At 45.2% G+C, this 20,602-nt stretch overlaps 1 protein-coding gene across 1 annotated transcript; it reads right to left on the minus strand.

The window, feature by feature from the left end:
* Positions 1 to 15,644: 15,644 nt before the first annotated feature.
* On the minus strand, positions 15,645 to 20,574 carry PIM1 (Pim-1 proto-oncogene, serine/threonine kinase). Its single transcript, XM_082664333.1, has 6 exons — positions 20,473 to 20,574; positions 20,256 to 20,362; positions 20,115 to 20,165; positions 19,655 to 20,021; positions 17,935 to 18,111; positions 15,645 to 17,171 (listed from the first exon to the last, which is right to left on the minus strand). Exons 1-6 carry the CDS (start codon positions 20,552 to 20,554, stop codon positions 17,014 to 17,016), a joined length of 942 nt encoding a protein of 313 aa, XP_082520459.1. The 5' UTR covers positions 20,555 to 20,574; the 3' UTR covers positions 15,645 to 17,013.
* Between the last annotated feature and the right edge of the window lie 28 nt (positions 20,575 to 20,602).

The following is a 20,602-nucleotide window of genomic DNA, read 5'->3' on the forward strand; positions in this document are numbered from 1 at the left end:
GCACAGGTTCAATCCCTGGCTGGGGAGCTAAGATCCCACATGCCGCAGCATGGCCAAAAAAAAAAAGGTATATATATGTATAACTGAATCACTTCGCTGAACAGTAGAAATTAACACAACATTGTAAATCAACTATACTTCAAAGAAAAAAATTAAATTAAAAAAAGATGAAGCACTTTGCAATAGCATCATAGTACAATAACTGTCTATAAATGACAAAAGACTTAAAAAGGCACAGTTCAACAGCTGAATACCATGTAATCAATGAAAAAACTTGGTTACAATAACTAGAATTATGACTGATTATAATCTTAACCTTTAAAAACCTTAATCTCTAGCAAAAACCAAGAAGCAAATAATTGTGAACTCTGTCATATCAGCATTTCCTGACTGGAAAACTTATGCTTTAGTTTTCCTCTTGTAAGAAGGCAAAGACCCAACAGCAATTAACGTTCCAATATTTTATCCTATTTGAAATGACCCAGAGATTTCAGTTTTCCTGTTAGAGTTTAAAAAGGCCTTTTTTTTTTTTTCTTCACTCTTAGAGATCACAAATGATTAGATTAAAGTTCCTGAGAGCCCAGGTAGGTCATTTACATCTCAAAGGCACAGGAAGAGAAATATCCATTCCTTCTAGAAAGCTAACTTTCTCTAATGGCATATGCAAAAACCAGTTTTAGAACAGCAAAAGAGTCCCATTTTGGCCATTTTCAGGGATTTTTTTTTTTCAGTTTCTAAATAGCCAATTCAGTTTAAACAAATAACAGTCATAGACAATAATACATATTCACTCACATTCACATGCCTCACTTTCAGAGGAACATGAATCAGCACTCAAGTCAACCTTCGCCTCAGCTGTTAGCTCAGCACCTGTGGCCTTTCTTAACACAAAAAGCAATGGCCAGCCCACAGCTGCGGCCACTGCCTTATTGTCTAACTTCTTTTTCCCCACTGTAATGGCAGCCAATGTCTCCACAACAGCCTTAGGGGTGTCTATGAGTTCTTTGTGCTCTCTTGGGGGCCCCCATTCATCAAGGACAGCCACCCCAGAAGTTCCCCTGCAACTTTGGGGATCACTCCTGCAACTTTCAGCCCCACATGTTAGTGGACAGCCCCCGCAAATTTCCATTCCCCATCCTTATGTCCCAACATCTCGTGCTCACAGGAGTTTCCTTGGTCTCCTGGCTGCTCCACCAATTGCTGGGCTGCACCCCACAGATCCGCAAAGCCTGTACTTGCCCAGATTCAAGACTGAAGAAAGAGCCCAGAGTCAGCGACAGAGCCATCAATGGTTTAATGCAGGGGTCCCTAGCCCCTGGGCTGCGGACCAGTACGGTCTGCGGCCTGTTAGGAACCGGGCTGCACAGCAGGACGTGAGCGTCAGGCGAGGGAGCGCAGCTTCATCTGCGGCTCCGCATCGCTCCCCGTGGCTGGCATTACCGCCTGAACCCTCCCCACACCCACCCAGAACGTGGAAAAATTGTCTTCCACGAAACCGGTCCCTGGTGCCAAAAAGGTTGGGGACCGCTGGTTTAGTGGATGGGGGAGCTTACACATCTGAAGCAAGGTCCTGGAGCAACTCCCCGCCATGTGCAGCAGACGGTGAGGGGGCAGGACATGGCGGCAGTCTTTGCTCCCCTGGAGAGGGGGAGGTTACCAGGTGTAGGGGAAATTGACATCATGTTGGCTCATCAGTTACCAGGGAAACTCTCAGAGGAGCACGCCCCTCACCGACCCTTTGACAAGCTATCATGGTGGAGATGTTCTGATCTAAAGGTTAGAACAATCACTAGCTGGGGTAGGGGCAAGTATATAGGAAGGTCAGTCATGTGAGTAGGGTGTAATATATATATATATATATATATATATATATATATATGTATATATCTCAAATGGAATATTACTTAGCCATAAAAAGAGAATTATTGTCATTTGCAACAACATGGATGAATCTAGAGGGTATCATACTAAGTGAAATAAGTCAGAGTAAAACAAACACTATTGATACTTGATCTCACTTATATGTGGATTCTAAAAAAACAAAACAAACCCCTAGATGCAGAGAACAAACGGGTGGTTGTCAGAAAGTAGAGAGGTAGAGATGTGGGTGAAATAGGTGGAGATTAAGAGGTATAAATCTCCAGTTATATAATTACTAAGTCATGGGGATATAATATACAACATAGGGAATGTGGTCAATAATATTGTAATAACTTTAGGGGCAGATGATAACTAGACTAATTGTGGTGATCATTTCATAATGTATGCAAACGTCAAATCATTATGTAGTACACCTGAAACTATCATAATATTGTATGTCAACTATATTTCAATCAAAAAAAGAAAAAGAAAAAGAAAGCTATTAGAGCTAGTTACTCCTACCTCCTCCTACGAGTCCTAGTGCAGATAAGTAACGCAGCTGTCCATTAGCACACCTGAAATCCCACACCAATGTGGCTTTCCACGGGCAGGGTGAGAAAACTAGAGGCCCACAATTAACTTCTTATAAGCGAATACCTATGTCCCTTGTTAAAGTGTAATTTCCCTAATGTCATAATAAAATCCCCTCCCCAAAAAAGAACATTAATTACAATACGGGATAGTAAGGAGTTCAGAGATATCACAGAGGGGTGGCTCAACTATGCAGGTGACTAATGGATAAGAAAAGACTTCTTGGGACTTCCCTGGTGAAGACTCTGTACTTCCACTTCAGAGGGCACAGGTTTGATCCCTGGTCAGGGAACTAAGATCCAGCATGACTCGCAGGGCTGCCAAAAAAAAAGGACTTCACACAAGTTAGGCTTTGAACAATAAAGATGATTTGCCATGCTGATAGTTTGGAGGGGGGGGTGAGGGAAGCAAGGGTGGGCAGAAGGCATCCCAAGACAAGGAGGCGGGGGACACAGTGGTGTGTCCGAGGAGGTGGGAGCTCAGCTGGATTGCCACAGGCCTGGTGGGCAGCAGCCAGAAAGGAGGCTGCGGAGTGATCGGCAGTCATGTCTTGAAGAGGCCACCATACTGTGCCCAGGAGTTTGCACTTTGCTCTGGGGATGTGTTTTTCAAAATGAGGGTTGTAATTCATTCAAGTACGGTGAAGTGAATTTAGTAGGACAAGACCAGTATTTTTAAAAATAAAAAGGAAATTAAATGTAGACCAGAATAAAATAGAGAAAAATGATACTCTCTGTATTAAGAGCAAGTACCAGGAATTTCCTGGCAACCCAGGGGTTATGTCTCTGCGCTCTCACTGCCGAGGGCCCTGGTTCAATCCCTGGTCAGGGAACTAAGATCTTGCAAGCCGCGCAGCGGGGCCAAAAAAAAAAAAAGTAAGCACCATTTTGTGAAGATGGTGTTTGAGTTTTATATATTATGGCAGATACTACAAGTTTTCCATCAATCCATGCTCTTCTTCATTTTAATATTCAGATCCCCAAGTGTTGGCACGTGGCCACCCAGCAGGAGTCTACATTGTCCAGCCTCTTTTGCCGTCAGATGTGGCCATGTGCCTAAGTGCTGGCCAGTGCAGTGTGAGCAGCCATGGTGTGTGCCACTTCTGGGTCCTGCTCCTGAAGGAATGGTATGCAGTCCTTTGTGTCTTTCCCTTTTCCACTGGCTGGGATACAGACTTGATGGTAGGAACTAGAACAGTCACTTTGGGCCCAGAGCTGAAAGCTGTGGTTTGAGTGTTAAAGCCTTGAAAAGCAGACTATAAAAGAGAAGTCAAGTTATGTAAAAGATAATTTCTATCTTAGTTAAGGGACACTTAGGTTTCTGTTACAGTATCTCAAACCAATCCCTAATACACAGATGTATGTGTATGTGTGTATGTACATATGTGTTCATATATGGATATATGTTCACACACACACACATCAGGCCACATATAAATTATATAAGGATTGTGGTTTAAAAAAATAGAGAAACTGCCTGCCCTTAAAATATATTTGAAGCAAGTGAGCAATTTGATCAGATTTGTGTTCCCAAGCTGAAAGGAATCTTATGGATCACTTCGGCCAGTTAGTCCTTCTTCTTATGGATGGGAAACTGAGGTCCATACAGGTTAGGTAACTGACTCAGGGTCCTAAGCAGCAAGAGCTGGTCCTTGACCCCTGACCTCTGATTCAGGACTGGGCCCTTTCTGTGTCGCCAGGTGACAAAGATTTATCTTGCTCTCTCTTTCAATCCTCAAACGCTGTTCTGTGTCATATTGTTCCCCTAGATTTCTAATTAATTCGATTCAATTCAGCAAATATTTATTGTAAACCTAGTGCATACTAAGTTGCAAAGACATAGGAAGGACCTTCATAAAAAGTTCCTTAACTGGTATCATAAATAGATACATAAATAGATCTGCGTTTAGGCACGGATCAGTATCTGTACATACATTTCCTAACTCTGGGCCCTGAGATGGCATAGAAGCAGTGACACCCCAGGAGCAACTGAGCACATCTAGAACCCAGATTTGGTTTTTAAATACCATTCTTCCATAAAAGGAACCAAGGTTCCTTAGAGAAGTGGTTGATTCTGGGCTAGGGAGGCAAAACACAAGACGAGCATAGGGCATCTTGTTGTGACAGGAAGTAGGAGAGTGCTCAGAGAAAGTTGGGAGCTCTTCGAAAGGACACAGGAACCAACCTGAAAGCTCTTCCAATGGCCAAAGCTGGAATAGTTTGTGCAAGACAATAAGTAACCATAGTTTTGGATTTTCTAACCCATAGAATAAAATAAATAACCATGACTCCATACTGATATAAATAACTCATTGCATAAAAAAAGACTTCTTTAGGGCTTCCCTGGTGGTGCAGTGGTTAAGTATCTTCCTGCCAATGTAGGGGACATGGGTTTGATCCCTGGTCTGGGAAGATCCCACATGCTGCGAAGCAACTAAGCCCATGCGCCACAACTACTGAGCCTGTGCTCTAGAGCCCGCGAACCACAACCACTGAGCCCCCAAGCCACAACTACTAAAGCCCACATGCCTAGAGCCCGTGCTCTGCAACAAGAGAAGCCACTGCAATGAGAAGACCGTGCACTGCAACAAAGAGTAGCCCCCGCTCACTGCAACTAGAGAAAAGCCCACACACAGCAACGAAGATCCAATGCAGCCAAAAATAAATAAATAAAATTAATTAATTAATTATTTTTAAAAAAGCCTTCCTTAACTGAGTATCTAGATGACTAGAAATTTGAAGATGTCAAAACTGAGTGGCAGTTGAGTAGGCTTGAATAATTACATTTTGTGGTAACTGAAACTAAAACCCACTTGGAGTGGACAGACAGAAGGTTAAAGACTTAGTTCTTGTCTTGTCTCTGCCACTCAACATCTATAAAATGAGGATAAGACCATCTACCTTGCTGACCTCATGATTCTCCAAAGAAATAAAGTATATGAAAGAAAGGTTAAATGCAAAAATAAATACATAAACAAATGAAAACAAAAACTCCTTAATCACCAAGGACTTCAACCATCCATATCATGATAAAATTAATCTTTATTATCTGTGGATTCTGTATTTGTCAATTTGCCTTCTCGCTAAAACTTATTTGTGATCCACAGATCAATATTCACAGTGCTTTCATGGTAATTTTAGATGTATGCAAATTGTCAAAACATTTGTCACCCACCATGCATGACTTGCCCAACACTGCCAGCTAAGGTGGGGTAAGGTGATACTGCCTTCATGTTTCAGCTATCATACTGTAAACAAGTGTCCTTTTGTGGTAAATTTAGTGCCATGCTTTTGGCATTTTTGTGCTTATTGTTGGTGACTCTGCTGTTTAAAACTGCCCCCATGTGCTAGATAAGCTTCCCTCAGGCATGAATTATAGGACTGTTGGCCATGAGTTTAATGTGAATGGATCAATAATATATATTAAATAACACAAAGCACACCTGAAATGTTTGTGCCCAAAGGCTCACAGGAACCTAACCCTGTATTTCCCCTAAGAGTAGTGATTCACTATTCACTAATTCAGTGTTTGCAGCAACTTTATAGAACACAGCTACTGTGAATGACAAAAACTGACAGTATTTAGTAGCACCTTCTATGTACCTGGCCCACCCTATACTTTCTCTTTTTTTTTAATTAATTAATTTATTTTTTGGCTGTGTTGGTTTGTCGTTGCTGCGTGCGGGCTTTCTCTAGTTGCGGCGAGCGGGGCTACTCTTCATTGCAGTGCGCAGTCTTCTCATTGTCGTGGCTGCTCTTGTTGTGGAGCATGGGCTCTAGGCACGCGGGCTTCAGTAGTTGTGGCACATGGGCTCAGTATTGTGGCTCGCGGGCTCTAGAGTGCAGGCTCAGTAGTTGTGGCACACGGGCTTAGTTGCTCCGTGGCATGTGGGATCTTCCCAGACCAGGGATCGAACCCATGTCCCCTGCATTGGCAGGCGGATTCTTAGCCACTGCGCCACCAGGGAAGTCCCGCCACCCTATACTTTCTTTGACATAATCTCAAATATTCCTGACAGCATCCTAGAAAAAAGGTTTTTGTTTTAGGCTTCTGCCCGTCATCCAAGTGCTGAAGTTGGCTGGCTCTTCTGTTATTTTCTTACCCCTGACAGATGTCTAATTAGCTGGGTACTTTGTAGTCACATTTTTTTTTTCAAGTAGGCCAGTAATCTTTCTTGATTACTATATTCAGTCCTTGCCAATTTGAGAGAGAAAATATTTACTGAGGTGACAAACACTTGAATTTATTTTTTCAAAAATTTCCTGCAACTTCTTATTAAGAAAGACTTCAAACTGAAAGAAAGGTTGAAAAAAATAGTAAAACGAATACCCATAAACCTTTTGAAGACTTGTTAAATGGGAAAGTGATCAGTTTCATGTAGAGTTAGAGAGTGGAACTAGGACCAAGGAAGGAAAGGTAGCATAAGACAAACTTCAGCTTGAAACAAGGAAGAATTTTCTCTCTTGCAAGGAGGATGGACTCAGCTAAGGTAGAATGAATGCCTACAGACAGGGGTATGGTGGAGCTGATCGCTGTACTGGGTAGGAGGGAGGTCTAGACAACAGGTCAAGCTGTCTATGAGTCCACAATCCACTGCTTTTTCTGAGTTCTAGGATTGCCACAGTATTGTTTTCATAGTGGTTGTATAGTATTTCGGCCACCTCATGTGTTAACTCAGCATTTGAGGGCAGATCTGAGAGACCAACCTCCATTTGTAATGTGGTTTCTCTGAAAAGATGTGTTGAATTTCAAACAAGTGATAAACAAACTTTTGAAACATGACCCTATGGAAGCTGGAGAATTGTTGTTCTTCTTTTGACTTGTCCTTAAACTCCTTGAAGCATCCCAGCTGCCCTTCTAACGCTACTGTTCTGGGATTTGGGGACTCTTGTGTTTGCCTTATTAAATTATAATTTCCTAAACTTCAGATTCCAACATGGATTTGACCAGACAGGAAGGAAGAAGACCTGAGATCTGGCCCTGCTGAGTCAGATTCTCCTGGCTCAGCTCCATGATTTTGTCTGAAGTATATGCCTAGGGTGGCAGATAATCTTGCCCCACTAAGAACCTGCCATGACATCTTCAGCCAACATTCTCTTCTCTTCATTCTCTCCTTATGTGGCTATTTGTATCTGTACAACGTAGACAACATATTTTTGGTGTGTATTTTATTGTGTAACCACAATATATTTTGACATTTTATTATGTATCTTCTTGTCTGTTCTCCAGTTGTTCTGTGTGCCTTACTCTCACCTTTTCATAAGATTGTAAACTTTGACCTTACATCTGCCCCTAATATATTCATCTTTTCGGGTCTCTGTAAAACCAAGGGCAGCAGCAGTGTGGTGTGTAAGGTGGGACCATAAATTTGGAGTCAGATAAACTTAGGATTCTACTCTGCCATTTACAGTCAGCCCTCCGTATCCACGGGTTTCACATCCGAGGATTCAACCAAATGCAGATAGAAAATATTCGGGAAGAAAATAAATTCCATAAAATTCCAAAAAGCAAAACTTGAATTTGCTGCACTGGTAACTATTTATATAGCATTTACATTGTATTTACAACTATTTACATAGCATTTGCATCATATTAAGTGTTAAAAGTAATCTAGAGATGATTTAAAGTATATGGGAGGATATGTGTAGGTTACATGCAAATACCATGCTGTTTTCTATAAGGGACTTGAGCATCTGACTATACTAGCCATGTGACCTTGGTAAATTATTTAACTTCCAAGTCTTGGTTTTCTTATCTCTAAAAGGGAAATGATTACGCACTTGTAAAGTGTCTGTCACATGCTAGGCACCCAATAAATGGTCATGCTCAAAAATGACATGCTGTATGACACCATTTAAATGAAATTCTAGAACAGGCAAAACTAATCTATAGTGACAGAAACTAGATCAGTGGTTGCCTAGGGCTGGTGGGGGTGGGTTGGGTAATCAAGGAAAAAGGCCAAGGGAACTTTTGTGGGGGTGGAAATATTCTATGTTGATTGTGGTAGTGTTTATATGGGCGTGTACGTTTGTCAAAACACATGGAACAGTGCACTTAAAATAGGTGCGAGTTAGTATATGTAAATGATCCCTGGATAAAGTTGGTTTCAAAAAGAATGTTCATTCCCTTCCTCTCTCCATCAATGAAAATGTGTTAGATTAAGGCATACATTCCAGGGCCAAATATACATTTTATCTTTTATTTTAGATTATTCATATTACCGTATAATTTCCCCCATGAATCGGTATAAGTAAATGAGACTCGGCTTGATAACAAATTTCACTTTTTAACTGACTTGTATTATAAAATTGGAGAGATGTGTCATGAGGGGCGTGAGAGGGCAGACACTGGTCTCCAAGATACAATGAAATATACTTAAAGACACCATACATTTACAAAAAATCACTCACTTAAGGGGAAAATATTTTTCTGGTGAAATAGTAAAAGCTTGTCATAAAATAAAATGATAGTGATGAGGGCTTGGATGAATGGAGTGGCATGAGGGAGCTCTTTACTTTTGCTTACTCTGCATGTATCCCCTCCCCACAACCACATGACCCTCTTCCCATAATAGCTCCTCCTTCCATCCAAGGGGGAAGGGTGCATACCAGATGTCTCTTAAGGAATTTCCTTGGAATCTGCTCCCAAAACTCTTTTGCTTCTTTTTCACTGGGCAGAACTTTGTCATGTGTCCACAGCTAGCTGCAAGGGAATCTGAGGGAGTTAGTCTTTATTCTTAAGAAAGGCCATATGACTAGCTAAAAAATCAGAGGTTCTATGACCAAGGAAAGAAAAGAGTAATAGATGTTGACATAGGCAACAATTCATCTTTGCCCAAAGCCATATCAGGTAACAGAATATTTCACATATAATGGCAGAAAATTACAAACTACCAAAATTAATAATGTACACCCATACTGTAGCCGTATCAAAATGGTTATGTTTGTCCATAGTTCTTGAAATGGAAGCACTTCGATAGTACATTGTTAAGTGGGGGAATAACAGGTTACCAAAAATATGAGCTCTGTTCTATAAAATTATATATAGATAATATGTGTGTACATATAAATATATACATATTTAAATATAAATATGGATGTATTTCTCTCTGGAGTGGTAGAATTACATCATATAGCTTTAATTCACTTCATACCATTATTTTTACTAAAAAGCTTGTATCATTTTTATAAGCAAAAAAAATTCTTTTCACTTACAAAATATGTGGGCATTTGTGTCCCCAAGGAACTTCATGAGCGGAGCTGAGAGGTGAGCAGTGGCAGGGTGGAATTCAGGGGTTGGGAAGGTCTCCATCATTTTCCTGCAGGCACTCAAGTGATATTCAGTTCCTGGGTTCCTGGGAGCCCCTGGGCAGTGGTATCTAGGAGGCTATTGATCCCCAGGCCTGAAATCAGGAGAGAGGTCTATGCAGGAGTTGTGGCAATCACCATGAAGAAGACGGTCCGTGAAGCCAGGGGAGGAAGCACAATACAGCGGCGACCATGCTGGGCGTTTTCCCTTGGCCTCCAGAGCTATTCCCCACCCTTCTCCAGCTTGCTCTGTGCCTGGAAAGGCTGACCTATGTGGACTGCCTCACACCAGACTCCCTGCCTTCTGGCTTTCAGCTGGGTTCAGTCCATGGGAGGCCCTGGTAGGAGATCAGAGGATGGGAAGAGAGAAGCACGGGTATTTCTGTCTCACTCCCTCCATGCAGGGTTAGCACAGGGTGACCGCTTCTCTCGAATGAAGGTTACAGCTCACATCAGGCAGGGTTCCTCCTCCAGCCCTCAGGCCTGAGCGAGGAAGTGCTCCCACTGCTGCTAGCCCCAGGGTACAGCACTGCCCCATGTGGTTTCCCAGCACCTGCCCCACACCTTTGTAAATAGTTCTTTTTCACACTCTTCCCTGCATTACCCAATCTGAGTGTGCCATCTGTTTCCTGCCAGGATCCTGGCCAACACAGAGGGCTTGGGGGTGAGGAAGGGAAAGAACACCCAAGTTTAAAGGGCAAGGAGAGGGAGAGGAAATGGGGCCTAATCGACAGAGGAGTGAAAGGCAAATCAGGAGTTATGAAACCAGTGGGCGGCCAACAGTTTTATGAAGATTGCAAGGTTAAATAAGGATGAGATCTCAAAGGTATATTGGGATTGGCCATCTGGAGGAGGAGCTGGGAAGAGGAAGAAAGAGAATTGGGTGGGTGGTTCTGGGAAGAGGGATCTGAGTTGAAGATCGAGAAGAAGGTAAGAGGTGAAGAGAGGTGAGAGAAGGGAGTGGGGCAGAGGAGAGAACCAGGGCAAAGGTAGGAAAAGAGGCAGCAGGCCATGGGGTGAAGAAATGTGACTCTTTAGTCCAGGTGGGGAAGCAGGTAGTACCTCCAAGAATGAGTGTGGGGACTTCCCTGGTGGCGCAGTGGATAAGAATCCGCCTGCCAATGCAGGGGACACGGGTTCGAGCCCTGGTCCGGGAAGATCCCACATGCCGTGGAGCAACTAAGCCCGTGAGCCACAACTACTGAGCCTGCGCTCTAGAGCCCGTGAGCCACAACTACTGAAGCCCACGCGCCGCATCTACTGAAGCCTGCGTGCCTAGAGCCTGTGCTCCGCAACAAGAGAAGCCACAGCAGTGAGAAGCCCATGCACTGCAATGAAGAATAGGCCCCACTCGCTGTAACTAGAGAAAGCCCGCGTGCAGCAGGGAAGACCCAGCACAGCCAAAAATAAAAAAATAAGAAAATAAAAAAATTTTAATTAAAATAAAGAATGAGTGTGTATGTACCGAGGCACAACACATACTTACACATATACAACACCCACACCTGCACGTGCTATACTCTACATTCACATGAACACACACACACGCAAATACGTATACACCACCATGCTTCACCACGCACACCAAAGATACACATAGTTGCACACATACACACACCTCACCATATCATCATCCCTGCACCATTCACAACAGTCACAGCTGTAACTGCCAGATCCATAGATCCCACTGGACCCCAGGCAACGTCGGATCTTTGCTTTGCTGTGACATTTGTCTATTTGCTGGCATCACGTTAAACCCCGAGAAAAGCCTGATTCTGCCCACTCACGCATGAAAAAGGAGTTCTCAGCGTTTACAGCGTGGTGCCCGGTGTACCGTAGATGCTGCGTGGATAAATCTGGAATGGCTCCACAGTCCCTGGCTCTTACCCTGGGGTATGGGGCAAGGGCTATGCCTGGCTGTATGTGCTGACCTCCTAAGTAACTTACTCAGGGGGACCCTAAAGACTGGCCTCCAACGACCACAACCCAAATGCCTGTCCATACGATGGAATATTCTAGAGTGAAAATGAAACACGTGCTAAAACATGCATGAATCTTTATAACATAATGTTGAGTAAAAAGAGCAAGTTGCAGATCACTACATACCTGCCTGATAATCTTTTTATAAAGTTCAAGAACGACGGAAACGAAACACTACATAATTTAGGAACACATGGCTATGAAATAAAAACTTTTTTTAAGAAATGTAAAAGAATGCTAAGCACAACATTCAGGACAGCAGGTTATGTCTGGGAGAGGCAAGGAATGGACTAAGAAAGGATCATATGGGTAGACGGATGTTATTGCTGATGTCTGCTTCTTGAATGGGATTCACCACCCAGTATAATATAACAGCAGGCCAGGCTCGAACCAAGGATGAGACTATATCATGAACCAAGGATTATGATTAACCCAGTTCTGTACATCAGATGTCTTGTTACAGTAAATAAAAATAAAGACTGTCCTCTCAGCTTGACCCTAGTTCTGCTTATTTTTGCACTTCCTCCCACAGCGATGCTGAGGGGTCACTGCAACCTTGCTCTTGGCAATCGGAGTTACTAGTGCAAGGCTGGGCAGGAAATGAACTGGGGATGAGGCCATATCTGCTTTAACACTGTTCTCGATGGGTCCTTTGTGGTAAGGGTTTCCAAGAACCAGCAGAGCAGTTGAAGGAGCTGAGTAACATTTACAAGAAATGTGTGCCTGCCCCACCCCCTAACCACCCCGCCCCATCCCCTCTCTCCTCCCTTTACCGCCTCCAACTCTTCCTCCCCACCGAGGCCCAAGTGAAGGGTAGCTCACAAGAGCCAGTAATGAATATTTCCATGGAACAGAACTGTTTACCTGACTCTCTGGAGTCTGGGGAAGAACTGCCCTGACGTCCACCCAGATTCTGGGCCCTGAAGGAAACTTGAGATGACTAATCTACACAAACATTTATTAAATAGCAGTATAGCAGAGTGGTAGTGAGCATGGACCACCTGGGTCCAAATTCTAACCTGGCCACTTCTTAGGTATGTGACTTTTGACACAGTACTTACTGCTCTGCACCTCAGTTTTCCCCACCTGCAAAATGGGGATAAATAATAGCATCTCCCTCATGGAGAGTTGTTGTAAGACTAAGACATGCAAAGCATGCAGAACAGTGCTGGGCACATGGTAGGTACTGAATGAGTGTTAGCTATTATCGCCAAGTGTTATAAAAGATGCAGATGAATCAATGAGACCATGCTCTAGTGCAGGAATTTGCAAACTTTTTTCTGTAAAGGGCCAGATAGTAAATATTTTTGGCTTTGCTGGCCATAAGGTCTTTGTCACAACTACTCAACTCTGCCATTGCAGTACGAAAGCAGTCATAAACAATTCGTAAACAGATGCGCTTTATTTATTAATGCTGACAATTAAATTTCACATAATCTTTACCTCTTATGAAATATTATTCCTCACTCAGTCTGTTTTCAACCATTTAAAATGTTAAACCAAGTCTTAGCTTACAGGCCGTGCAAAACCAGGTAGTGTGCCAGACTCGGTCAGCAGATTGTGGTTTGCCCCTCCCTGGTCTAATGGGGGGAAAAACATTAGCCCCTCTGGATTTCTTTGCTTTACCTGTATGTTCTGTGCCTCACTTCACAGGTGAACAAACTGACGTTCCCTCTTCAAAGTCCAGTTGAAATGCTGCCTCCTCTTTGAAGCCTTCCCAGATCACCTCAGCCAAGGGCAGTCATAACTCCATCTGCTGCCTCCTTTGTGATAAGCACACATTTATTCATTACTTTTAAAATTTTATCATGAAATATTTAAGACAAACCAAAAGCTATAAAGTATAATGCAGACACTCCCCTGGCTGTCCAGTGGTTAAGACTCCACGCTTCCACTGCAGGGGGCACGAGTTCGATCCCTGGTGGGGGAACTAAGATCCCACATGCAGCGAGGCGTGGACCAAAATAAAAAAAAAGTATAATGCAAAAACCTTAGTCCTCACCATCTGGTTTATGAAATAAAGCATTGCCCAAACAGTTGAAGGCCCCTATGCAGATACCCCTCCCTAAATCACAACCTCCCTTCCTCTTCCCCAGAGGAAACAGTCACCATCCTGACTCTGGGAATTTATTGCCGTGTACTTCTTTCTTAGTACTTTTACTACATATAGAAGCATCCCTAAGCAGGAGGTAATATTTGTTTGCATGTATGTACAGCCATTATTTAACTGGATTTTCTTAATAATCCACTCAATGAATATCTCTATTTAGAGATTCGTCTCAGAGGGTGTTATAAGGCCCAAGGGATCCAGTTAAGTAATGGTGGTAAAATCCAAGGCTGATTCCCAAGTCACGCTCTTAACCATTGCTCCCCTCTATATTCCTGTGGCCACACAGTCATGTTTGTTATCTGACCCCCTTTCCACACTAGATTTTAAACTGCCCAATAGAAGAGACTGTGACCTTTCACCCCTCCTATACAACCCCTAATATCTGGCACCCAGTATCTTGGCACTTACTATCTTGCACTCTTCTTCAAAGAGACACCATCTTCTATCATCCCTAGCAGTCTCAACAGAGGATGGGGAAACTGCCAGAAACTCACTTCAAGGGAAAGAAGAGTGGGGTTTTGATAGATTTCAACACATTTAGAGCAACTTTTAAGCCAACTGTCAACTTTACTGTAAAGGATGAGGCATGCAATCCTCATACTCCAAGAGATTGGGAAGAGCAAGGAGGATAGAGAAAAGGGGAACTGAGAAAATCAGCCCCCCAGAACCGAGAAATTCTTCCTTCCTCTCCTACCGCCACATGGGAGCCGAGCTAGGGTTTGGGATCTAGTCCAAGCTTAAGGAGTGAGGAGTGACAATGAGTGAGCGGTATTGTGGCCTGGACCCTCAAACAACCTGACAAGACAGCATCTGGGCCAGTGTCCAAAGGGTGTGTGCATGCACTGAGGGGAGGGAGCAAGATGATGAGGAAGGAAGAATGTTGTAGGCTGCTATTGATGCTTCTAAAGAAACCAGAAACGAATATTTACGAATACTTGACATGCATTGACAGTGGTACTCACTCCACTGTTCTTTCAGGACGTAGTCAGGCCACGTGCACTAAGTGGATTCATGGGTTCTACCATCTAGTTTAAACTGAACTCTCACAAAATGAACAAGAGGCTTAAACAGATCCCTGCAAAGAAACCACGGACTAAAAATGCTAATTATCCCAGCACAAGCAGTAAGAAAATGGCCGGGCTAACATTTCACCTACTCCCAGTATAAGCTTTTTGTCGGGCACATTGGAGAGGAAAACTGCATAAGTCAAAACAACGAATGCATTTCCACACGTCTGTTATCAATGACTAAACTCCACACTAAAGATGAAGGGAAATTTACACAGGTATATAGTTTCCCAGTAAACACTTATTAAGGGTACGTGCTCAAAATGTTTTACTAGTGGGAGAGACAATTGAAAAAATCCTCAACTGGTAGTTTAACAAAATTTTGGTATCTTCTAGGTCAGCCTTGTCCAGTGGAACTTTCTGCAATGATGGAAATGCTCTATTGTTCCACAGCTATTAGTCACCAGTGGCCATTTCATGAATCTGACTAGCACTGGGAAATAGCCACGTATGCCGTATTAGCCCAGCTCTACTAGAATTTGCATTGGGAATAGAGGTTGGGATTGCATTGGGCCCCTCCAGCCAAATCTTGTCCACACAAGATTGGTTCATCTACCCTTTGGCCATACATTCATTTCAGAAAGGTGACTATCCCAGACGTCCTACTGAAGGAAACCAGATTCAGGCTGAAAATTCCCTTTTTCCTCCCAGGATAGATTTTGGCATTTACCAAGCGTTCAATTAACGCGCATTAGCATGCCTCTGCATGGACAACACTTAAGCCACAAATTAAGACAAAAGGTATTTTATTCAAAAAACGCCAAGTATAAAAAAAAAAAATAAGATCTCTTTTATTCCCCTGTACAGTATTTCACTCAGATAAAACCAGCAGGCTACATGCTGCTCAAAACACAGCCCCAGAGAGGATCCGGAAGGCACACCATCCAGAACTGCTTTTCATAAATCTATGCTATATACACAAGTCAGCAATGCCCCTCCCCCATCACCCACAGACCCCATGCCCACTCGGGTAAGCAGGCGAGGGGGCCCGCAGCAGTCAGGGAGCTGCAGCAGCTGTCCCGCCTGAGTCCCGTCACCCTATGAACAAACAGAGCAAGCGTTGCAGCCTTCCCCAAAAGGTCCCCAAGTCAGAGGAGGAAAGGAGAAAAGAAAACTATGGCGGCAGCTGTGGAAGCTTGGAGCAGGAAGGGAACCAAATAAATAAATAAATAAATAACATTGACCTCCAGGTTAGAATGCGCGTCTTTCCAAGAAAAAAAAAACCCAAAACAAAACAAAAAAAAAAACAGGTAAAATAATTTAAAGGCAAAATTAAAAAAGAATTAGATCAACTACAACCCTTTTGTACACTACCATGCCAACTGTACACACATTTACAGTTTTTCTGTTGATTTGCATTGTTTGTGCATTTTTGTGTGTGTGTGTGTGTGTGAGGTCTTGGCTTAGAAACAGTTAAGTAAAAACCAAAAAGGAAGACCAGTTCACTTGGGAGTTTTACTAAAGGAGGTGGAAAAAGGGCAGGTGGCTCAGCATTTGGCCCTGTAGCCTCTTCCATGGCACCTTTCATATGAAGGATGGGGGGAAGGGGTGGGGGAGAAAGAGAGGGAACCAAACCCAGGCAGATTTTTGGAGAAGCAGCAGGTAAAAGAGGCAAGTTCAAGTATTTCTCCCAGCACAGCCGGAGTCCCCACAGAAGGCACTCAGAAGAGTCGGAAGAGGTGACAGGGACTTAAAATGGTGCTAGTCCTATCCCACCCCAACCCGATTTCCCCCTACCCGACCCATCACGGCATTCAGCAGAACTCTTGATGAAGGGAACAGTTCCATGGCTGGATTCTGATCCACTCCCACCCCACCCGCCACCCCTGGGATTTTGCAAAGTCCAGCAATGCTGGACACCGATGAGAAGGAGAGCTTCTATGGGAGGAGTTGAAGCCTAGGACGGCTGGAGTGGAGTCTCTTCCTCCCTTTGGGAGGCAGCCTCCAGGGCCTGGGGTCTGGAATGAGTTGTAAATGTTGTTCCTGTATCAAGCACTGTCCTGCTCGGAGAGAAGTGTCACTGGTACTTGGGAAGCTGGAAACAGACACTTCCCCTCCCTTGAGCATCTGACAGAGAGGGGAGAACCTGCCCGAGAAGCTATTTGCTGGGCCCTGGCAACAGGCTGTGGAGATGGATCTCAGCAGTTTCCTGGGGCAGGAGGACATCTTGCATCCATGGATGGTTCTGGATTTCTTCAAAGGATGGCCGATCTGATGGTCTCAGGGCCAAGCACCATCTAATGAGATGTTGACACTCTAGAGAAAGCAAGATAGAGGTTATGAATGACTCAACTTGTTTTTGCAGTTCAAAGGTCTTCCCACTTTGCTTCCCAGGGGCCCACAAGTCAGGGATCCAACAGAGAGCCTGCCCTTTCTAGAATGCCTATTCTTCAATGAGAAGGTATTAACTAACACCTAGATGCTCCAGTATGCTTTCAGCTAAAAAACAGCTCCTCTCTTAAACCTGTAGTTTTCAAACTTCAATAGCTAGGGCCTTTCCCACGACGCCCACTCAACAGAAATAGGAAAGACGATGACAAAAGATTTTGATGAGACATCACTAAGTACGATGAGGTGATTCAATTCACCTACCGACTTACAAATATGAACACCACCCACGATGAGGTCACTGGAACCACAGTATTTAAGAGAGCCTACCTGCCTTAAGGGAGAAGGCTCAAAGAGCCCTCAATTTTTCACTCCCTGGCAAAACAGCCAGGAGTTGAGGGATCAGGATCCTTTGGTACTTAAAAAAAAAACCTTTCAGTGAAACTAAATGGTCTTTTCTTAATATTCTCACACACGCTCTTCCTCTGACCCCCCACCAAGGCACCCTCAAATGCAAACCATTTGATTCCTGCAGACCAGCTCTCAAGTGTGAATCATCTGCCTAGAATTCTAAGGCGAGGGCCATGGTATCTCCTGGAGACTGAAGCTCTCCAAACTCAAAGACCATCCCTGAGGACTGACAGCCTCGTGATTCCTGCCTCTCCTCAATAAAGGGCTTCGCAGAAGTTACCTGAAGAGACCCTCTGCCTGAAGAAAACTTGGCCCCTGATGATCTCCTCATCGTGCTCAAAGGGAATATCTCCACAGACCATATCGTACAGCAGGATCCCCAGAGACCAGACGGCTGCCGACCTGCCATGGTAGCGATGGTAGCGGATCCACTCTGGAGGACTATACACTCGGGTCCCTGCAAGCCAGGGGAATAGGAAGGAAAACATACTTTTAGCAAAGATAAAACACAAAGCAACTGAGAGGTATGCTGAGTAACTCTTAAAAAAAAAAAAAAGCACCACCCTACTTCTCTCAGCAGCTGGGTGAACTCCATTCCCCCCGCCAGGACTAAAAGGAGTGGATGAGAAGCTTATGGCAGCTCTCCAACCCAAAGCATTACCCACTTCTCTACCAGCTCAGACCATGAACAGCTCCAAGAAACAAACAGGGCTGGCCGCAGACCCAAAGCCTGAGGCCTGTATGTGGTAGGACCACCCTCAATGGGAGGAGGGGATGAACATCTGCAAAATCAAGGGAGGTATCCCACAGACTATCCTTAAACTGCATTAAATGTCCTTGCCCAGGAGCTGGGTGAGAGTCTCATTTCAGATATGACCCAGGCAAGGACACTTGTACAGTATCCTAAGTCAGGGTGCCCTTTGAAAGGCCTTCCTCCCCACCCTCTGGATGTATGGGTAGACACCCACACCCCTTCCTCCCCACACTGGAAAGGTAGAGAGGCAGGGCTGGCTTCAGACCACGTGATTCCTGTTTACAAACTTTGAGTTGTAAAAAAAAAAAAAAAAAAAGTGGGGCCATCCCGCTGGTGCTCACCAGGGGGCAGCAAAGACTGGAAGGAAAAAACATGGGAGGACCCGGCCAGCCATTAACTGTTAAATACAAAAAAATGCAGCCCAACCCAGCGTCCTCCAAGGGCAAATAAACACAAACCACAAGCCCCAGTCACAAGTTTTGAAAGGCTGTCGTTTGTTAGGTTAAGCCGCTCAGATGATGACCCACCCTCCCGTGCTTTGATCTCAAGCTCTCCCTTCTTTTCTGAAAGAACCCTCTCCAAGCCCCTCCCTAGGATAGGTTTTCATCCTCTCTGCGGAGACACCCAACTAATTTTCAAACCAGCAAGAGATCTTATTTCACAACATTCATTCCCGACTCCCTCACCCCACAACACCAAAAAAAAAAAAAAACCCAACAACAACAATGAATTATTTAGCGAAACTACTGTTTCTATTCCTTATTCGTCCCTAAATCAAAGGGGAGAAGAAAACCTGCAGCTCTAAAAACTACCTTACCGAAAACTAACTCCCTTATAAAAACAAAACAAAAATGACAAAACCGGCGTCAATTTTCATCTCTCCCGCTCTCTCCTCCCCCTTCCCCCCTCCCATCCTTTTACTGGCGGGGAAACTGGGTCAGACTTCAGAAATCTGGGCTACGGCCGGTTGCCCGCAACCTCTTATTCATCGGGAAAGCTTGGAACCCACTGAATTCCACTTAAAAAATAAAATCATGCCAGAAACATTACAGGTTCAGCTGGCTTGAAATCCCCGGCTTTCCTACGCTGGGAAGCTCTCCTTCGCCCCACCCCTGCTAGCATAGAGCCAGGCGGCCCGATGACCTTTACAAAGGGCCGGAGAGGAAAGCCTACCCAGGCCTCCAGGCCAGGCCGAGTCACCTGGGCAGTTCCCTCCCGGGCAACTCCGCCCCCAGGCCTGGCTCACCATCGAAGTCCGTGTAGACGGTGTCCTTGAGCAGCGCCCCCGACCCGAAGTCGATGAGCTTGAGCTCGCCGCGACTGAGGTCGATAAGGATGTTCTCGTCCTTGATGTCGCGGTGAAGCACCCCGCAGTTGTGGCAGTGCCGCACGGCCTCCAGCACCTGCCAGAAGAAGCTGCGGGCCAGCTCCTCCTGCAGGGCCCCCCTTTCCGTGATAAAGTCGAAGAGGTCTTGCACCGGCTCGGGCCTCTCCAGGATCAGGACGAAACTGTCGGGCCTCTCGAACCAGTCCAGGAGCCTAATGACGCCGGAGAAGCCCGAGCTCACCTTCTTCAGCAGAACCACTTCCATGGGCACTCGGGTGCCATTAGGCTGCAGAGGGGTGAGGGGGCTGCGTTAGGGCGGGAGTCGGAGGGTGCCCCTCACCCCACCCATCCTGGGGGTCGCCCCCTCCAGGGTACTCACCAGCTCTCCCCAGTCTGAAATGCGGTCCTTCTCCACGTGCTTGATGGCCACCTGGAAAGCCCCCCAGAGAGCGTTAGGTTCCCTCGCCCGGGCCAAACACACCCGTGCGCCCCCCGTCCGGGCGGCGGGCCGCCCACTCACCGGCAAGTTGTCGGCGACACGGATGCCTGAGTAGACCGAGCCGAAGCCGCCGCTGCCCAGGAGCGGGCCCACCTGGTACTGTGACTCCAGGGGCTCCTTCTCCTTGCCTAGGAAAGAGGGAGTCACAGGGGACTCAGTGCCGGCCCGCGAGCCCCCAGCTCCTACCCTGGAGGTCCAGCCGCCACTCCATCCTCGGGTTGGGGGGGGGGGCGCTCACCGGGCGCCAGCTTGGTGGCGTGCAGGTCGTTGCAGGGCGCGGCGCGCAGGTGGGCAAGAGAGTTGATTTTGGACAAGAGCATCCCAACCTCCAGGATGTCGGCGTAGGGACGGTGTCTGGAGGAGCTGCA

Source organism: Grampus griseus (genome assembly GCF_964374135.1).
Source record: "Grampus griseus genome assembly, chromosome: 10".
In the NCBI taxonomy this organism is placed as follows: domain Eukaryota; kingdom Metazoa; phylum Chordata; class Mammalia; order Artiodactyla; family Delphinidae; genus Grampus; species Grampus griseus.

What these genes read in the sequence shown, in the direction of transcription:
- PIM1 (XM_082664333.1), bottom strand. Translation starts at nt 20,554, where the DNA reads ATGCTCTTGTCCAAAATCAACTCTCTTGCCCACCTGCGCGCCGCGCCC. An exon ending in GTGTCGCCGACAACTTGCCG is followed by an intron (nt 20,166 to 20,255) that starts GTGAGTGGGCGG and finishes GGGGCTTTCCAG; the next exon opens with GTGGCCATCAAGCACGTGGA. An exon ending in TTTCAGACTGGGGAGAGCTG is followed by an intron (nt 20,022 to 20,114) that starts GTGAGTACCCTG and finishes ACCCCTCTGCAG; the next exon opens with CCTAATGGCACCCGAGTGCC.